This window comes from Hypoxylon fragiforme, assembly GCF_022984875.1.
Source record: "Hypoxylon fragiforme strain CBS 206.31 chromosome Unknown GGS25scaffold_1, whole genome shotgun sequence".
Lineage (NCBI taxonomy): Eukaryota > Fungi > Ascomycota > Sordariomycetes > Xylariales > Hypoxylaceae > Hypoxylon > Hypoxylon fragiforme.
This window is the reverse complement of record NW_026054756.1, coordinates 654,845-673,024: the sequence shown is the minus strand read 5'-3', so window position 1 is coordinate 673,024 and position 18,180 is coordinate 654,845. Positions and strand designations below refer to the sequence as shown.

General features: G+C 47.1%; 6 protein-coding genes across 6 annotated transcripts; 2 read left to right on the top strand and 4 right to left on the bottom strand.

Annotated features, from left to right (window-relative positions):
- Positions 1-677: 677 nt before the first annotated feature.
- On the bottom strand, positions 678-4,033 carry GGS25DRAFT_468256 (glycoside hydrolase family 15 protein). The gene is made up of 11 exons (XM_049259054.1): positions 3,908-4,033; positions 3,517-3,860; positions 3,312-3,465; positions 3,190-3,202; positions 2,731-3,050; positions 2,166-2,679; positions 1,737-2,104; positions 1,655-1,678; positions 1,413-1,595; positions 1,141-1,353; positions 678-1,085 (listed from the first exon to the last, which is right to left on the bottom strand). The coding sequence occupies exons 3-11, from the start codon at positions 3,439-3,441 to the stop codon at positions 814-816; spliced, it is 2,037 nt and encodes a 678-aa protein (XP_049120982.1). The 5' UTR covers positions 3,442-3,465; positions 3,517-3,860; positions 3,908-4,033; the 3' UTR covers positions 678-813.
- Positions 4,034-5,705: 1,672 nt separating this feature from the next.
- On the top strand, positions 5,706-9,783 carry GGS25DRAFT_8731 (uncharacterized protein). Its single transcript, XM_049266092.1, has 2 exons — positions 5,706-6,177; positions 6,237-9,783. The coding sequence occupies exons 1-2, from the start codon at positions 6,074-6,076 to the stop codon at positions 9,688-9,690; spliced, it is 3,558 nt and encodes a 1,185-aa protein (XP_049120981.1). The 5' UTR covers positions 5,706-6,073; the 3' UTR covers positions 9,691-9,783.
- A 1,260-nt stretch (positions 9,784-11,043) lies between these two features.
- On the bottom strand, positions 11,044-12,238 carry GGS25DRAFT_8704 (uncharacterized protein). The gene is made up of 2 exons (XM_049266088.1): positions 11,366-12,238; positions 11,044-11,306 (listed from the first exon to the last, which is right to left on the bottom strand). Exons 1-2 carry the CDS (start codon positions 11,832-11,834, stop codon positions 11,050-11,052), a joined length of 726 nt encoding a protein of 241 aa, XP_049120980.1. The 5' UTR covers positions 11,835-12,238; the 3' UTR covers positions 11,044-11,049.
- Positions 12,239-13,519: 1,281 nt separating this feature from the next.
- Positions 13,520-15,490, top strand: GGS25DRAFT_8696 (TAFII55 protein conserved region-domain-containing protein). Its single transcript, XM_049266087.1, has one exon. The coding sequence runs from the start codon at positions 13,760-13,762 to the stop codon at positions 15,419-15,421; it is 1,662 nt and encodes a 553-aa protein (XP_049120979.1). The 5' UTR covers positions 13,520-13,759; the 3' UTR covers positions 15,422-15,490.
- A 266-nt stretch (positions 15,491-15,756) lies between these two features.
- GGS25DRAFT_468244 (mitochondrial ribosomal protein L37-domain-containing protein) lies at positions 15,757-17,135 on the bottom strand. Its single transcript, XM_049259053.1, has 2 exons — positions 16,543-17,135; positions 15,757-16,441 (listed from the first exon to the last, which is right to left on the bottom strand). Exons 1-2 carry the CDS (start codon positions 16,931-16,933, stop codon positions 16,185-16,187), a joined length of 648 nt encoding a protein of 215 aa, XP_049120978.1. The 5' UTR covers positions 16,934-17,135; the 3' UTR covers positions 15,757-16,184.
- A 122-nt stretch (positions 17,136-17,257) lies between these two features.
- On the bottom strand, positions 17,258-18,175 carry GGS25DRAFT_468243 (NADH-ubiquinone oxidoreductase). Its single transcript, XM_049259052.1, has 2 exons — positions 17,678-18,175; positions 17,258-17,582 (listed from the first exon to the last, which is right to left on the bottom strand). Exons 1-2 carry the CDS (start codon positions 17,901-17,903, stop codon positions 17,503-17,505), a joined length of 306 nt encoding a protein of 101 aa, XP_049120977.1. The 5' UTR covers positions 17,904-18,175; the 3' UTR covers positions 17,258-17,502.
- Positions 18,176-18,180: the final 5 nt, after the last annotated feature.

Here is an 18,180-nt window from a genome sequence, read left to right as displayed (position 1 = left end):
GCCATGTGTTATGTCGTGAATAACAAGTACCTATATAAGGTGCAGATGTTAATCGCAACAAGCGGCGTCGCTCCTGTGCCTAGGTAATAAAGCGGATGTTGCAGTACAACTGCAACTAAGGAGAAGGAAGAAAGCTTGCTTTATTCCTGACTACTCTGGCGGAGTGCCAATATATGGCTATATGGCCTAGTGGTGCCTATGGTGCCTATGGTGCCTAAGACATCTGCAACAGTAATGAAGCATGAAAGAGGGAAAAGAGTAACACTAGGGGGGTAATAGGTAGATGAGTGTGGTAAGAAGTGTAGATGAGGAAGGAGATGTCTTCATATATACTCAACATGGAAAGAGTAATCAAACCTAAGAGAAATCATTGTAGCAAACTTTAAAATGGTGTGTTTTACATAGCGGGGTGACTGCCGTGCTGTGCTGTTATAGTAGCAATAACTTAGAAACATCCATTCGAGGTAAGGACTATTGGTAGAATGAGTCGACGCACCTAGCAGGTAGTGACCACTGAGCCAATTCCATACGGGAGTATGCCTACTATGTACTTACATTCATTCCGTAGCACGAGGTATACTATCAGGTAACTCACAGGTAAGTGACCATGTCAGTGAAGGGGTTGCAGACTGTCGGTTTTACCATGGCATGAGAAAATAGGGGTAATGATGATGTCCCATAAATTCGGTTCGACGTTGCATTTCACCACAAAGCAACAAAACATGCTTCACATTTTATTGATATAATAGCCTAAAAGGTAATTATAAGTGTGTAGGTGCCTTTTCAGATAGTTATTCAGAGTAACTACCTAGGCTACCTCTTAGCAAACTCCCTTGCGCGGTCGAGGTTGAAGGCAGCGCTGATGAGAGCCAGGTGGCTAAAGGCTTGCGGGGTGTTACCAAGCTGCTCTCCGCTACGCGAAATCTCTTCCGAGAACATGGAAAGGTGGTTCGAGAAGCTGAGCATATTCTCGAATAAATTCACCGCCCTCGCCAAGTACCTAGGTTCGTAAACCGAAGCCCGTGTTAAAGCTTCAACGAGCCAAAACGTACACATGCTGAATGCGCCTTCTTGCCCACCAACTCCTGTGGAAAGTATTAGTATAGAAACAAAAGGTAGCCGGAGGTTTAAGAAACTCACCATCGTTGGCTAATTCTGTGTCGTAGCGGTAGACGAGACCGGCGCTCGTTAGCCCGCCCTTTTCCGGTGGGAGAAGTATTCGGTCGACAGTGTTGAGGAAGCGCGGGTCATTGGGGGTAATGAAAAACACAAGGGGCGCGATCAGAATCGAGGAGTCCAGCATGGTATTGTTCTCATAACTCTGGATGAAGCTTTCCATTTCCGTGTTGTACCCTTAATATTCTCTCGATAAGCCTTGTTCGACCTTAGTCAAATTCACGAAGGAAACTGACCTTTCTCCATCACTTCTTCATAAAGAGAATCTCGAGCCTCTAACCACTTTACCCGGTTAGGACAGGGCAGACACCTCTTTTCAGCGAGCCGAAGGCCGCGGTCAAATGCTACCCAGAGCATCACCTTCGAATAGACAAAGTTCTGTTTGTTGTTGCGGACTTCCCATATAGACATATCCGGTTCTTAGAAAATTCCTAGTAAGCAACTAATCCATGATATTTTAAGAGCCCACTTCACTTACGATCGCGTATGGTTAAGACATGATCTAGTCCAAGTCAGCCATCCAGCCCATAAGTCTCGTCATACTAAGCTAGACAACTTACCAAGCATCTTACGAACAGAAACCCAAGTATCCCATGATATTGGTTTCCCATACTTATTGTATAGATATATAGCATCCATGAGTTCACCATAGATATCGAATTGCTTATGGAAAGCCGCCCCGTTACCGATTCGAACGGGTTTGCTGCCTTTGTAACCCTCGAGATGACCGAGCTCTTGCTCTGGTATATCTGTTTCCCCCCTAATAGTGAACATTATGGGCAAATCACCACCCTCCGTCATCGTTTTTCGGACTAGGCCGCTGATAAACTCCATGTAGGAATCCGCTTCTTCCGTAAACCCCATCCGCAACAAGATATAGACCGTAAAACTTGAGTCGCGGACCCAAGAGAAGCGATAGTCCCAGTTACTGCGTCTGGTCAGTTATTATATTTCATTTCTTGGGGCCTAAGCAGTACGGTACCACTTACCGTACTCCGCCGATCGCCTCCGGTATCGAGAATGTAGGGGCCGCAACAATGGCCCCAGTGGGCTCATAGGTTAGCATCTTCAGTATCATGAAACTTCTCATGACTACTTCGCGCCAACCGCCTTTATAGCTGCTCTTGGATAGCCAATTGAACCAGTAAGATTGCGTATCATGTTGTCGTGTGTCGAGATCTTGACTCGTGATATTCTCCTCCACGTGGTTTGGTCTGTCTTCGCGAAGTACGAATGAGATAGCTTGACCTTCCTGTAGAGTGAAATGGGCAACTACTCCCTCACCTTTCATGCCCTCTTTCTGGACCTTCTTGAAGATAAGATTTGGGCAGGCGGATGACTCTCTACCACCACAGTCGATTGTTACATCGAGTTGAAGCTTGAGGCTCTTACTGCAGAATGTCACCGTCTTACTTTGGAGACTATCAATACCACGCGCATTTTGTAGAATGGTAGTGGTATGAGACTCTCTAGCGTAGTCGAATGCTGGGAACACATCAACGTCTTCGAATACGTTAGCAAACTAGCAACAGTAATAAAGACGGAGAAGCAGACCTAGTGACATCTGGCCGCGAATACACTCGACGCGCCGTACTAACCACTTCTTCAGCTCCTCAAAGACACTTCTGGTCTCGCGGTAGGCACTATGCTTGTTCTTGGTAGATAAAACTGTGGCTTGTTTAGGGCGCGGAAAGAAGTCCACAACATCGACAACGCCATCTTCGTTGATATAACGAGTTTGGAGGATGGCGGCAGATGGAAGATACTGTTGTTTGGTTGTATATGACGCAGGCTGAGGGGGTGCAATGCTGAAGTAGCCCCCTTTGTGCTTATCCAGGAGACGACAGAATACAGACGGGGAGTCAAAATCTGGCCTGTAAAGGTATTTAGTTTCCAAATTGGTTGACCACTATATTCTGATTTTGATGATATCGAGATATCTAATGAGGTAATATAATTAAGGGGATAGGGGTAGAGGCCGCGAAAGAGAGTAGGGTAATAGAGGCAACCCACCAGCACATGAAATCTAATAGGAGCAGGGCAGTGTTCCATTAGTATATGAGTCTTCGAGTTGGTAACACCGCTCCAGAGTTCAAAGAAGTATATCTTGAACATCTTGAACACTTTAAACCTACCTACGCTCCCATCCATGCTTACTAAGGCACAGGTTCTCATGTTCCCAATCATGCCATAGTTCTCGATTGGGAGATACCCGGCGACATCTCTCGTAGACACGTTAAGAGTATTGCACTTGGCGGTAGCCATGGTGAAGGTGGTGATGATGACACTCTTGATAGTCTTGGTGAGAATACGATTCAATTTTAGTAGCACGGTAGGTACCTTATTCGAGTACTACTTGATGTTACCTAGCAGGTAGTAGTAGTGGTAGTCGCAGGTATCTTGAAGTGAAGGGGTTTGTTTAGTCTTCCGAGAAGCCACAAAAGACTTCGTCATGAGACTTGACATCATGTAAAGTCATCGAAGCTTCTCTGTTTTAGACCACTGGGTACTTACTAAAGCACTTCCCGCATCGAACGATACCGAAAGGAGCTTACGGTGATTCAGTATTCCGACATCATAAGGTGCATACATGTACAAATATCCAATATTTATACTACATATTATATGTATGATTATATGTATGTACACAAGTCTGTATACAGGCTCCTATTCGTACTTACGCACTACATATATTAATACATAAGACAGGTCTGGGAGGTGTACTACTTACCTATGTAGGTATCCACATCCGTCAGATAGCTTTCAAGATAAAATATAAAATATATTAATCCTTAAGTGAACATTGAAGTTGATGAATTACATGGTACTGTAACTATCCGGAGTAGTTTGTTTGATCTTCAATGTTCCCAGATTAATACACAGCCTGGAAATATTATGGATTTAACTACTTTCTCCATGCATAACTTCATATACCTTTTATACATACATACTATCATTTACGTCATATCCGGGGTTTATCTGGGGTTTTAGAGCACTAATATCGGTGTATTGAAGTACATACCCTAGGTACCGAGTAGTTATGTACTACCTAGTATTTTAAAGGCACAGGCGCATCAACAGGGATTCGTCGCGAATCCTACGAGATCTGAAATCTGATGAACACCATTGAAATGCTTGATTTTGTTTGTAAATTTGGAATGAAAACCAATTATGGAACTGGGAATTTGGGAATATGGAAAGGGGTAGCGCTCGCTTACAAACATTGGGGGATATAAAGATACAACATCTCAATCTGGTAGACGAGATACCTAGTCTGGGAAGGGTCAAGTTCAAATATTTTGATGTCGAAGCCAGGCAACATCGAAAACTAAAAATAGAATCAGCTAGGTTAGGGGATCTCCAGTCTCTATGGGGACAATGGGGAGCGATGAGTGGGCTAGATCGTATTTCTCACCCATAGTATATGTACAACGTAAGCGCTTGATATCTATCTAGGAGCTTTTCTCTTCCCTTTTTTGCGCTCATGACTGTAAATATATAGCAGTCACATGTAGCAGTATCTATATAATATGATCCCCCGATAACTATATGGAATTATCTTTGTTCGGAAGTTTAGTTTAAGCATACTGTTGAGTCGAGTTAATTACCTATGGTAGAAATGTCAAGATCAACATGATCTACCCTAGGTAGAGAGAGTTACATAAGCTTGTTTGAGCTATTCTAGGCTGCCACATAAAACTTGGGAAACCCACAGATGATATAATCTCAAGTGCTCTGTGGGCAACTTACAGTATGTATGTACAATATGTGCCAAGAATATCACTGTACTGCGTGCATGTGTGTGTAATTGAAGGTACCCTGTCATGTGCCTTCTTTTAATGTCAGGGTCTCACAATCCATCCTATGTACGACGTACATAACTTGAAGGCACTGACTGTATGCCGTGAGCTGAGACCCGAGTTTAAATGATGAACCTGTACATATATGAGTGGGAATGTGCACCTGAAACGTTGGGGATGTTGTTATTCCAACGAATTGGCCTGGTACAGACACAGTACGTAGTTATACGCCTGCAACTGAACAAACATACATATCCTGATTCCTGGGTAGTAAAATGATGCATAGTAGTCCAAGTGTTGGATCGTTAAAGTTCAAGAAAACCCTGGAGGTACAGTCTTGACCTAACCTTAGGGCGAATGAAGGCGAATCAGAGCGAATGAAGTTTCAAGCTAAAGACTCTAAAAGCCTAATAACGACATTACCATGGAAGTAACCAACGCATCGCTTGCTTAAATTAGTTACGGCACATGTAAGTAGGGTAGTCGCGAGACAAGCTTAATGAACCTGGGTAACATCCTCGGGTGGGCAATGAGCTGACATGTATGGCCCAGGACTGACCAATTACTACGATAACTTAATACTACCACATATATTTTCAATCTTGTACTACTACTAGTACCTACATTCTGCTGCTAATAGGTACAATACATATCTGTACTCCGCCCCCGGCTTCTCCCCTATCACCACCGTATAGACAAATTTGTATTGTACATACATGTACCCTTGAATCTGCCGCGACAGTCAACGGGCTTCCTTTTTTTCCTCTTCCATCCTTTGTCACATCACCCCTTTCGCTTGTCTAATTGGCTGTTCACCCAATATACATAATATTTATTTACTAGGTACATATGCACATAGTTTCAACTTGTGCAACATCAAGGTCCGAAAGAGAAAACGAAAAAGAAAACGCTTCTCGCGAAGTCCGGCACCTCTCAAATCTCCTCTCTTAATCTCATTAATCCAAGATTTAGATACATATGCTGTTCGAATAAGCCATGGCATAGCACCATCTTGAGATTATTGTGACGCCTTCGCATTTACCGACCTTATGTCATAAGCAGCATACTTACCTGTAAAGCGCCGTTAGCTTTCAGTCATGTCTTCCATTCAACAGTCCAACGTAAACGAGAAGCAAGCAATGTCCGACGTTAAACACTCACACTCCGCTTTTGATAAATTACCCGACGAGATAATTGAACAGTAAGGCTACTGCTATCAGCTTCTTCGAGCTGCGATTATTGATATGCCGTCTGCTGTAGGATACTTCAATTGACGGATCCCAACTCGTTCGCATCCCTCGTTCTGCTCAATTCAAAATGGAGACGCGTTTCCCAGCAAGCTCACCTCTACGCTCGTCACCTCTCTCGATGCGATTCCTATGCTTCTAGTCATAATGTTTTGCCCACCTATACCACAGATGAGGACAAGTTGCCGAAACTGCGCCGCTTATTTGCTCGCGAAGTAAAGAGGAATCTCTTTGAGGCTTACCTGCGACCCAGGATGACCACGATTAAGCTAATATCAAATTGTATCGGCTCGTCCTCTGCTCCTGGCGGCGAGGGAATGCAATTTAGTCCTTCTCCCAAAGGTCATCATATCCTCGCGTATAATTCGTCCCGGATATTTGTACTCGATGTTAGGAAATCCGAACTAATTGTGAAGCGCGAGTTCAAAATATTGCGCCGTCCGGCAGCTGTTTGTATCTTGGATGATGCCAGCCTTCTAGCAGTCCTGTCAACTGATATGCAGGTTGATCTGTATGATTTAGGGAACGTCCCCCCGCGCCGAAGACAATCGCTCATCCTTGACCATTCTCCTCGCGCTATCGCTTTGTCGCCTTGTGGGGGTGTTTTAGCAGCTGCCTATGAGGGCGGAATCGAGGTATCAGCTATAAACCCCGGCGCTTTGCCTACGGATAGAAGGGCAGTCAAGTGCGACGGCGTTGATTCACTCGCTTTCTCTTTCGATGGGACTCAATTATTAGGGACGACAACAACATCCTACACTCCCAATACTGTGATATTAACCGCCCCATACTACGATCCCGGAAACCAAATGGCCCAGGAGAACAATATCAGCTCGTTGTGGACTACTTCTATACTGTTTCCAAACACAAGCCGAGATTGCAGTCATGCAGTTCTATTGCAAGAATCAAGCTCTATGGAAGCCGCTTGGTCATTTGCCTACGACAGGAGTTTCGAGACTTTCCGTGCCGTACGGATTGATGACCTTCGCAACGGAACGACTTATTTCACAGGACCTGTCCCTGCTGCAACTTCCCCGGGTCCCTTATTACCATGTACCATGCCTGCCGTTAGCTACCAAGGCGACATTGTATCAGCTGGGTTTGAAGGGAACGACATTTGGATATATGGTGTACCTGAGGATCTGGAGGCTGTCCCAGAAAGCGGCCATACATCTTTCGATTCTAGCGGGCAGCCTACATCGCATCGTATAAATAACGGGATGCCAGCGCGTCTCCCGCATCAAGTGCAAGAAGAAAACGGTACGCGGGTTCCGCAATGGCAAATACTCTGCGATAAGTCACGTAATACTTTCGTAAATGGACGCAAGGTTACCCAACTATCTGGCGTGAGCACCGTGAAGTGGGTTTCCAACTTCGGTGAGACGCCTTTTGAGGAACGTCTAATTGTTGCTGCACGGGGTATCATGCCACCTAAGCTCGTAACCGAGGAAGACGGTATTGATTTTGTAGATGGAGGAAGAATTACGATGCTCGATTTCGACTATAGTTTAGTCGATGGTGACGAGACAGAAATTACCATTGAAGTTGGCACGGCCGAACCTGAAGCTCTGGAAGAGGAACGCCGTGATATTGATACAGAAGTTGCGATTGTCAGGAGGAGAACAGTAGCGCAACGGAGAGGTTATCGGAATACTATGATGGGCGCGGGAGCAACGTCATCTCGTCAGGGGGATGCTGCTCTTCGGCCATCAACCTCCCACAGCAATGATCTGGAAGATCCCTTAATACCACGGCCCATGGCAACAGCCCGTATGGACTCGGAGACGACAGCTGTCGACGAATCGGAAGACGTTTCGTTAGAGGAGGCTCAGGAGGCTCTTGATGCTCCGTATGCCCATGCGAACCCACGATCCGGTCCAACCCTACGCCGCGCTGCCACAGCTGCTGCTGTCAGTCGCCGACGGAATCCGGCACCGGCTATGGCGGGGCCTGTTCAATATAGACGTGCTGACGGAAGGGCAGAGCATCCACATGAGAGTGACGCTGATAACTGGGTACCACCCCCTCCGCCATACTCCAAAGAAGACCCTGGCGATTTACCTGCCTTCCTACGCCATTCCGTTGTTTCACTCGCACCGACTGCTACTGGCTCTATCCCACCCGTCCCACCTCTTCCCTCAACTATTCCGCCTGTTCCTCCACTGCCACAGGCGACACATACGTCCAATTCCGGGCGCCCAGAGTTGCCTCGTCTCCAGACCACCCCCTTTCGCGAAATGATATCTCATACTCATACATCTTGGAATCCTCGTACGTCACAACAAAACGTGGTAGGTAGTATCGCCAGTGCTAGTAGGGCCGTCGCTCCCTCGGAAAGATCGTTGCGTAGACGTGTGTCAAGTCAATCGTTCACACAAGACAGCCGCCCTCGTATAGATGATTTTGGGGATTTATACGATGTTTCTCCCGTCGGATCACCCACTCAAGATGTTAGCTCACACATGCCTGGAGGCTCAAACGCGGTAAAAGTCACCCCAGAACGGCCTGGTTCATATCAGCGGTCTAACGAGGCACAATCATCAACCACAGGACACACACCAACCTCATCTAGGTCACAACCAATAATGGAAGGCTCTCGGTTATATACGCTTAACTTTACCGATCCATCATCACCAATTAGCGCCCGGAGACGAAATAGCGATCAGATCTCTACCAGTCCAATAGTTAGTAGGCTTCCTAATTCTAACACATGGCCAAGGAACCCCCCATCATTAGACCCAATATCCTCGGCTGTACTTGGTGGATTTCCTCGCTCTGCGCCTGCAACAGATCAGAACATTGAAGATATTCCAGGATCGGGTCTACCCCCGGCACCGCACCCGGGCCAATTAGCAAGTCTACACACTAGACGAAACGGTATCGGTGCACCTCGTCCGGCGTCAGGCAGCTTTCAGTTCCCACGCGTACCCGTGGGTAGTCGTGACGATCAGTTTCGCGAATCGCGCCGGTATAGTGGCATCCCCGAAATACGACCCCCTACAATAGACCCCGATCAGCCACTAATTATTAGCACACCCACCGGCGTGAGCGGTGCTTTTGACGTCCCTGGTCAATCTGACGCACATAGACAGCATATAGAGCCAGTATTACACGCGCCAGTTCCTCGTCATCCTGGGCCTGGATCGGGGACTCACCTGTTACGCCCTACAGTTGAACGTTTGGAAACCATTTCTAGTATGGGTAATGGGGATTCGGTGAATCAGTTGCAGGCGCCGCCCTCTTCACGGCTTTCTATCACGCCACTGCGTCATGCCAGTTTAAAAAGGCGGCAGAGTCGTGCTCGAAGGGGAGCACTGAAAAATATACGTGATGCCAAGGCCCGAGGATGGATGGGACGGAAAAACAACAAGACGAACGATAACGAGTCCTGGACGGATGTCGCATGGGCAACGGCAACGGCAGCCCCTGGCAGCCAACTCAGAGATAAAAAGTGCATTGTGATGTAACGAAAAGGACTTGCGCACTATACGACGTAACCTCAAAATCTTCGCATCAGCTAGGGGATTGAACAGTCGGGCTTGGATAGAATATCCTACTAATCTGTCAGGTAGCACCTTCGAACCCTAATGTCTGGCTAGATCTTATTCATTAGATCGAATACTTGCCTAACCCTTTCTTTTTGTTTTGCTACATGGTTTTGGGACGAGGGCATATATATTGTGTACGGGATTCACTCGCTTTGGGGCTTTGGATGATGATATCTACCTACGTAGTAGGCGCTATGTGTGAGGTAACACGGGACTATGGATGGAATAACGGTCAGAAAAGCGTGTATTTGATATACCAAGATCTACCTTGGGATTAACCTACCACCGGTTTGATGGGGGTTCCAATCAAGTAAGACGTGTTGATGTCTATCTACCATGGCCTTGTTGCTGCTGCTGCTGCTGCTGCTGCCTTTGTGATAACGAGCACGTCATCGCCTATGTAGATGTTGATGTAGATGTTGATGTTGATGTTGCTGAAGCTCAGGAGGTATGTAGTAAGTATTACACGCGATGCTCCAGACTTCCAAGTGCTAGGCCGATATGAAGCTCTTAATTTATCGTATCCTGCCTTCTACGTATGTGTAGGTAGTAGCTATGCAGTTAAGAGCCCTATGTAAGTTGTCTACTATCCCTACTTAATCACCACCAATCTCACCAAGTGGGTGGGTATTCGTACATGCTACACATAGCTCACGGATAAAGGAAAGTAAAGTAGGTAATAGTGATTGATGTAGGAACAGCAGAAACGAATTCATTTTCTTTATAACCCAACGCTCTCTAAGAGCGCGGGGAAAGTATCTATGTATGTGTGTACTTTCAATGTTGAGTACATTAGTACTAATACTATGCACCTATTCCACCAAGTGAGCTTACATATAGAAAGGCTCGCTCGTTCGTTCGTTTGTTTGTTCGTAGATGCTTCCATCCATCTATGCTTAGAACAGGTAGGGTGTGAAAAAAAAGCCGTCATTTCCCATAAGTACCTAGCTCCTTAAACGCCGCGCCTATGCAGGGTATACAGACAGACAGACAGACAAACAGGCCGGCACAAACCCACTGATTCACACACTACATGAGTATGCGTCAAGTATGTGTGTGTGTGTGTGTGTGTCGGAGTTGTAGCCTTTCGAAATCGAGAGAAAAAGAGAAAAAAAGGCAAATATTCGCAAGTAGGCTACCCAGCTTCCACCAGAGTATGCCTTGGACCAAATTGGACCTGTCATTTATCCATATCCATAACCGTTTCCATTCCATTTCCATTTCCGCGGCCTTGGCCATAATAACACCGTGCCTCTCTTGTCACTGATAGCCGGTTTCCTAAAACTCCATATCGATCATAGCCACGTCCTCGTCGGCGAGGGAGCTTAGACCGGAGCTGGCTGGTCTGGACTCGATGTCGGCTGTTTCGGATTCAAGCGGGCGCTGAGATGTCTCATGTAGTTTGCGGGCCCAGGACTGGATGCTGTTATCGTCATTGCCGTGGTTGCCGGGGTCGCTCTCGACAATGCCACGGCCGAGGATCGTGCCTGCGTACTTGGAGTCTTGGTCTGTCTTGTTATGCTTGCGCTTGAGAGCTGTATTTATTCTTGTTAGTATATCATGTATGGCGAATCGCTGAAGGGGAAGTTAGTACCGTTTAGGTAGTCTGTCTCGCGCTGCTCCTCCAAACCATTTACATCAACTTCGCCTGCGATCTGCTTGTCAAGCGCAGCAACCTTGCGGATTCTCTGATTCTTTTTGCCAACAGCCCAGCTAATGAATTCATCGACGCCCCGGGTGTCCTCTTTTCCGCTCACTTGTTGCGCTGTGAAATCGCGTTCCGGCATCAGAGCTCCACAATCCTCGAGGGCGAGTCGTACGTCGACGACATCTGGGATGCCTGGGAGGCCGGTTTCGTTATTATGAGTGGCGTGCTTAGCAGTAGATTGCGCAATCAGAGTGAAGTATTTGGCGGCGAGGTCAGTGATGGCGTCGATGGTGGCGGTGGTAGATGAGTAATAGCCTTGAGCGCGTAAAATCTGGAGTACCGCAGGTCGAAGTAGAGCATGATGAATCTCGGATGCCGTGGTGGCGCGGGAAACTTGTTGAGTGTGTGAAGCCATCTTGAATGTTGAATATACTGTATGGTAGGTATCTTTTGAGGCTTTGAATTGTGCGAACGAGGTGTCGTATGATTTGTCTTGCGAGTCTTGGGTTCAAGGTGGCGTTCGAGTCAAAAAAATTGTAGCTCAGGCAGGATGTACGGTGAGCGAGATTCGAGGATAGCTCCGCTAGATGATTTATTTTCTAGCAGTTGGCGTGTGTAGGTAGTTCACGAATTGAGAAAGACGTGATAGATTCGAATGAAGGATTTCGTGTATAAAACTCGGAAGACGGGATCGATTCTATGGACGCGATTTTGGAGCTGAGCTCGGCGCGATGTTTGGAAGATGGGCGCAAGTATGAATCAGTCGAAGAAGGAATGTCGGTAGAATTTTAAGAGCGAACAGAGTTGAGATTCGCTTATGAAAGGCAATGGCGCATCTAGAATGAAGTGAATGACCTATTTGGTTTTCTACCGAATTTGAGTTGTAGATTTAAAATCGTTGTAATGTGCGCGTCTTTCGGGACAGGGCGCGGTTGAAAGTTTTTGTAAAGAGTGTGGGTGTTGTATTAGAATCAATCTGAAGAAAAGTTTTAGTGTGAGAGGATGGAAGGTAACAATTAACTCGTTAGAAAGAAGAGCAAATATGTACAGTTGAGCTTGAGAAATGTGGATACTACTATTATGTAGGTATCTAGGTGGGTAGTCAGGCGAAGGAAATTCGAGAGAGAGGGTATTCGATAGAAAGTCGAGATGTGTTGTATCGCCAATTAGCCGTATTCGAGCGAACTTCTTTGCACCTTAGCCATTTAAGCAAATAACAGATCCTAGCAGTTGGCTGCTAGGTATGCTGCCATGTTAGCGACAGTTGGCGCTGTATACAAACTGCTTTTTTTTTCTATGAGGTGGGAGGGGAAGGAGGAAGAGGGAAGAGGGAAGAGGGAGGTTTGAAATTTAGTTGGAGGCTGAAGATTTGAATTGTGAAAATGATGGAGACTGGAGAACTTGGACTGGAGCTGCAAGAACATTGAAGCTTTGAACTATCAGACCCTGGCACTGCTAGGCACTGACAGTCCGAGGTACCCTAGGTAGTTAGTTGCTACTAGGTACTGTAGTAACTGTACATGTTGCTGGGTACAGTACATGCACCTTTAAGGTGGGGACAGCTTGAATAGACCCCACTCTAGTACACAGTTCCATGGCACTTTTTTAAACATTTGAATGGGCCCATAGTTACATAGTACATTTGGTATGCATGCCGCGTGCGTGCAAGACGCGCTAACTGCAACTCTAGCTATCGATAGCTTTCCTATACTCAAGGTCAGTTGTCGCATTTCAACACCACACCTCAACCTTCAATCCTTAATATCAGGCCCATGCATACATAGCTCAAGCCGTCTTTTCAATTACATCCTTTTTTCATTCTGCCCAGTAGGGTACTTACATCCTGTCCAAAACATTTAGGAACCTTACAACTTACTTCTTTACAACTTTTTTTCCCCATCTTCTTACCTTACCACTGCGACTTTTGATCATTGCGAACAACTACAACTTTTTGACCTCGGCGACTACAAGTGAGACCACTGCGACTTTTACAACTACAACTTCAACTTCGTACCAATACCGTTTATTCATTTTCACCACTTTAACTTTTCCGCACTTACAACTATCGACTTTATTGTTTCTACTTTTACTCATTCCACCTCTAACTTTGAACCGTCTAAACTTTCTTACCGCCCCAATTTCCTCCTCTTCCCCCCCACAAGACCATCATCAGACCCCTCAACATATATCAACCTCTCGCTAGCCTCTCTAGGCCATCTTAGCAGAAGCAGAAGGACCTTTTAAAGAGAAACGAGTCCATAAAAATACCCATAAATTTGATCCATCCCTCTTGTACTTACTATCCCGCCAACACATTCGCGCGCTCGCGGCATAGTAATCATGTCATCGTCCATCAACGTCAAGCCAACCCTGAAGCTTGATACCTCGCAACAAATGCCTCCTCCGTCGAATCCAGATGGTCCCCGACCAATCCTAAAAGTGAACACAGCATCGCGACAGTCTTCATTTAGTGGCGATGTCGGCACTCCCACTCCGTCTAGTGAGAGTCGTAAGATCAAGATTAGGCTCTCATCACAACCCACCACGCCTGCCGCTACCTCTGCCGGCCTTACCCCCGTTATCACCAAATCCAAAGCTGGAAGAACTTCGAAGCCAACTGCGAAGCTCATTGAATCTAAGAAGCGTGGATATGATAGCGACGAAGATCAACCATTATCGAGTCGGCCCAGCAAGATGATAAAAATTAAACCAAATGTCACCAAACGCTCATCCGTTCATTCCTATGGCGTATCAACTCCTGTCAGTTCCATCAAGTTCAAACCTAGAGGAGAACCCGTTGAGCACAACCCTGGTGAGGCCTACGACTCTGAAGCTAGCGACCGCGAACCCGATCCTATTCGAGAAACCGCCTTTATACTCCGTGTCCTTCCTGGCCCTTCCACAGAATATCTACGGAAGGCGTTGTCCGAGGGCGCTATTGGTATACCCAAACAGAACGGAGGGGCTGATTTCAATGTACAATTTATCGACGCTAAGGAGCGACGAGCACTCGTAACCATTGATGGAAAATTTTACGCGGCAGTCTTGGTTCATCTACCGACTGTCACCGAAGCGATGAAGTCTTGGGATCGCAAGAATATGATGAAGAACTCCAACATTACCGAAATGCTTCTATGTTTCCAGGAAGTCCAGAACGAACTCGAGGCTAAAACGGTGCCGCTTCCACCCATGGTCGTTAAGAACGAGCATAGGTGGCCTCATGGCCTTACTCCTCCAATGCACGACGCTGTTCACCGACGATTTCGAAAGACGGTATCAGAAAAGCAATGGCAGGCCGCTGCTATGGAAGCCGCGAGGCTGGCCGAAGAGGATGCAGCCGCTATTGAGACTCATTATGAGACTCTGATTGGCGAGAACGATGATCCAGATACGGAGGACGAAAGAGACGCGTATGAGGGCAGGTACGGCGACGAGGACGAGGTGTCTTCTCGGAGGGAGCGCCAGATCAAAGATGAGGGTCAGGACGAAGACCAAGACGCTGATGGCGAAGTTGACCAAGACTACTTCGAAAATCAGCCAGGCATGCAAAATGACAACGCAGAAGATGCCGAATATGATGCCGAAATGTTAGCTGCCATGGAAGCCGAGCTTGCTGAAGACGCAATGGAATTTGACGAGTCTGTCGCTGCAACACCAAACATCCCACTAGAAGCAGCAAATCAGATGATGGTCGATGCCGATACTCCAGCAGGGATGGCGGAGATCATATCAGAGGAGGATGAAGACGACGACGACGATGACGACGATGACATGGAAGATGGAGACGAGGAAGTCGACGAAGAGCAGTTAGTTGCCGAAAGAGAACGCAAGGAGAAATTGGATGAGATCGAACATCTCAAGAAAGGGCTGGACGAAATTGAAACCCAACTTGCAGGAACTGCGGCCCCGATCCTGCGGAAACGAATTCTGTCCAGACGAGATAATCTCAGAAGAGAGATTGCTGTGAAAAGAGCTGCTCTTGGCTTAGAAGCAGATGATTAGGATACAGGAGTGCGAAATGTACCAAAAGCCTAGCAAGAACCAAGGTGGTGGTGGTGGTGGTGGTGGTGGTGGTGGTGGTGGCAGTCAGACGGGATAAAATATCCCATGTGCTTATATTTGGTGTTCTCGAAGACTCCTATTACCGTTCTACGGGATAGATCTAAGTGGTGGAAGCATGATGAGCATCAAGGAACCTGTAATAGATGCACAAACAGGCGTATAGCGTACGGTTCATAATTTCTCAAACATCAATGATACCCACCCAATTATCAAACCATTCATTCAATGATGGGAATACCGCAGTAAAATGATAAAATTGAAACATAAGTGAAATGCGTGTTGTAATGTGAGTCTTGTCGATGTGTATATATATATACTATTGACTTGTTGTGATTTGTATACACGTTTAGTTCAGTTCTCGTATAATATCATACAATTCGAGAAGTAGGAGCTGTGTGTCTGCGTAGCCTCGTTGCTTATAGGAATTGAGGCTCTCTCGAGCTTCGGATTTGCTTCTCCCATCTCATCGCCTTCTTCACGCCGAATGCCGGAACAAGAATATCTAGGCGGGTAGTCAGGGAGATCTCAAAATATACCCGCTCGTCGTCTCAGCATTACCGTCTGCCATGACCAGAACTCATATACTAAGTAGGCAGCTCCCTCTATCCCTAGCTAGTACTATCCAGCATGTAAGCACTTGGTGCATACGCACACAGCCACCCAACCACCCAGCAGTATATTGCCACTCCCGTACATGCGACTATTACATGCTCTTCAAGTAATTGGTCTCCTTGATCTTGGCCTTGCGCTCCTTCTGCATGGCCCTGCGCAGCGTCTCGCGCGCGTCGTGGGAGGCGATGGCGCCCTCGAGCGTCCCCGACTCGTTGGCGGGGAGGTTGATGCTCTGGTTCTGCAGCGGGATCTTGGGCGCCAGCGCGTCCAGGTTTCCTTCCGCCAGAAGCCGCGCCTCGGTTAGGCGTTGTCGCTTTGCGGCTAGCCGACGCTGTTTCTTGGATTTGGCTGGGGAGGGGGGGGAAGCAAGTTAGTTAACTTTGAAGGTCTTGGGGTGGGATGGAGATGGAGGAGGAGGAAGTGGAGGGGAGGGGTTGTGATATACGTACAGTACTCGTCACCGGCGTCATTTTCCGCATCTTCGTCCGTGTCCTTTTTCGTATCCAGGCACTTCCACAGCCAGCTCGGGTACGCCTCGTCGGCGAGGGCGACGGGGTCGGTGCGGCCCTTGAAGTAGTTGAGCCCCGTCAGCACGGTGCCCTCCACGCACGCTGACAGCTTGGGTTTGTCCTCTGCGGCTTCGTCGCCGAGCGCTGTGCCGAAGGTGGGTGGGGAGGACTCGTCCGTGGTGGTGGGGGATGGCGGGTCGGGGGCGGGCGAGGAGGCTGCTCGGCGGGATATCGAGCTCGAGAAAGGTCGAGCTGGGGACTGTATTTGGGGGGGCTTGACGAGGCGCGAGCTCAGCGCTGAGGCTCGCTGGAGGCACCGGCGACAGATCATGGCGTTGTGTGGAAAACGCTTTTGCGATCTTTTATTTTATTAATTTTTTTTTTGGCGGGCGGGCGCTTTGGCGGCTCCAAAGTTGGGATTTCACTTTTTTGGTGTTGAAGCTTCAAGGTTTGCGCTACAAATTTTATATGGGGCTTCCAAGGTCGGAGCTTAGTGCCATTATTTCGCCGGTGACTACGTTATTAATTAAGCACCTCAGCCCGGGCCCCGTGGAGAGCCGCAAGCTTCAATGGTCTCTGTTAACACTACTAGGTACTAGATGAGTAGATGTAAGATGAGTCAAAATCTGGTAGGACATCATTTATGAGACTCGGGTTTGTTCTTGGAATAAGTTTTTATTTTTTATTTTTTAGCATTTGTGTTTGAATGAAATCACTGCGGCTGAGTGTAGATTGATGTCTAAAGACCTCATTGAAACAGGAGTCTTGCGCAAGCATCTCAGTCTCCACGGTCCTCGCAACGCATTCAGCTCAATCCCATTGTAAGTAATTTGGTATTGAAGTTAACCGGCGATCTAAAGTGTGTCTATGCACAGATACATGCGATTCGTCCTTCCACTTCTATTTCTTTGTGACGTAGTTCTCTTGCTGGAACATATAACCACGTATTCGGTGGTCCTTGAGCAATTGGAGGTATCGTTCTATTGCCAATATTAGTTTCTCGTCGCATGCAAATTATAAGTCTCCTGTTATGAGAAACTGGGAGATCCTTAGAGAGGCCATGGACCAAACTAACCTCGTAAGGCGCCACACTTCTCGAGATGGTTGACACCTTCGCGATAGTAGCATTTGTTGAGCTCCTGCTGGACTAGCCGTCCCATCATAACATGCACCCATTGCTCTCTGATAACGGCATCTTGCGCCTGCTTGAGTCGCTTGTTGTCATCGTAGTCGACACCATCGAAGCTGGCAGGGACTGTGGGCTTCTTAGCCAGAAAAGCCTCGGACTCGGGGGTCGGCATAGCGGAATGATGATTTACAGAGGAATTTTGATAATAGAACTTGATTGATCTGTTGAGAAGAGGGTATCTCCTCGAATGATGGCAATTCAACCTTTTAGCATAGGGTTGTATCAAGAGGGTTGGTAGATTTCGTAGTGTATTGAGCTCTCAGGCAAGCAAGCTCAATTGAAGCAACCTGAGAAGACAAGAATACAAGACTACAAGCAATGAACCAGTGACAACATGAGCATTGAACATCCAGGTTGAGCTGACTAAAGTCACGTGCGGCAAGAAGCAA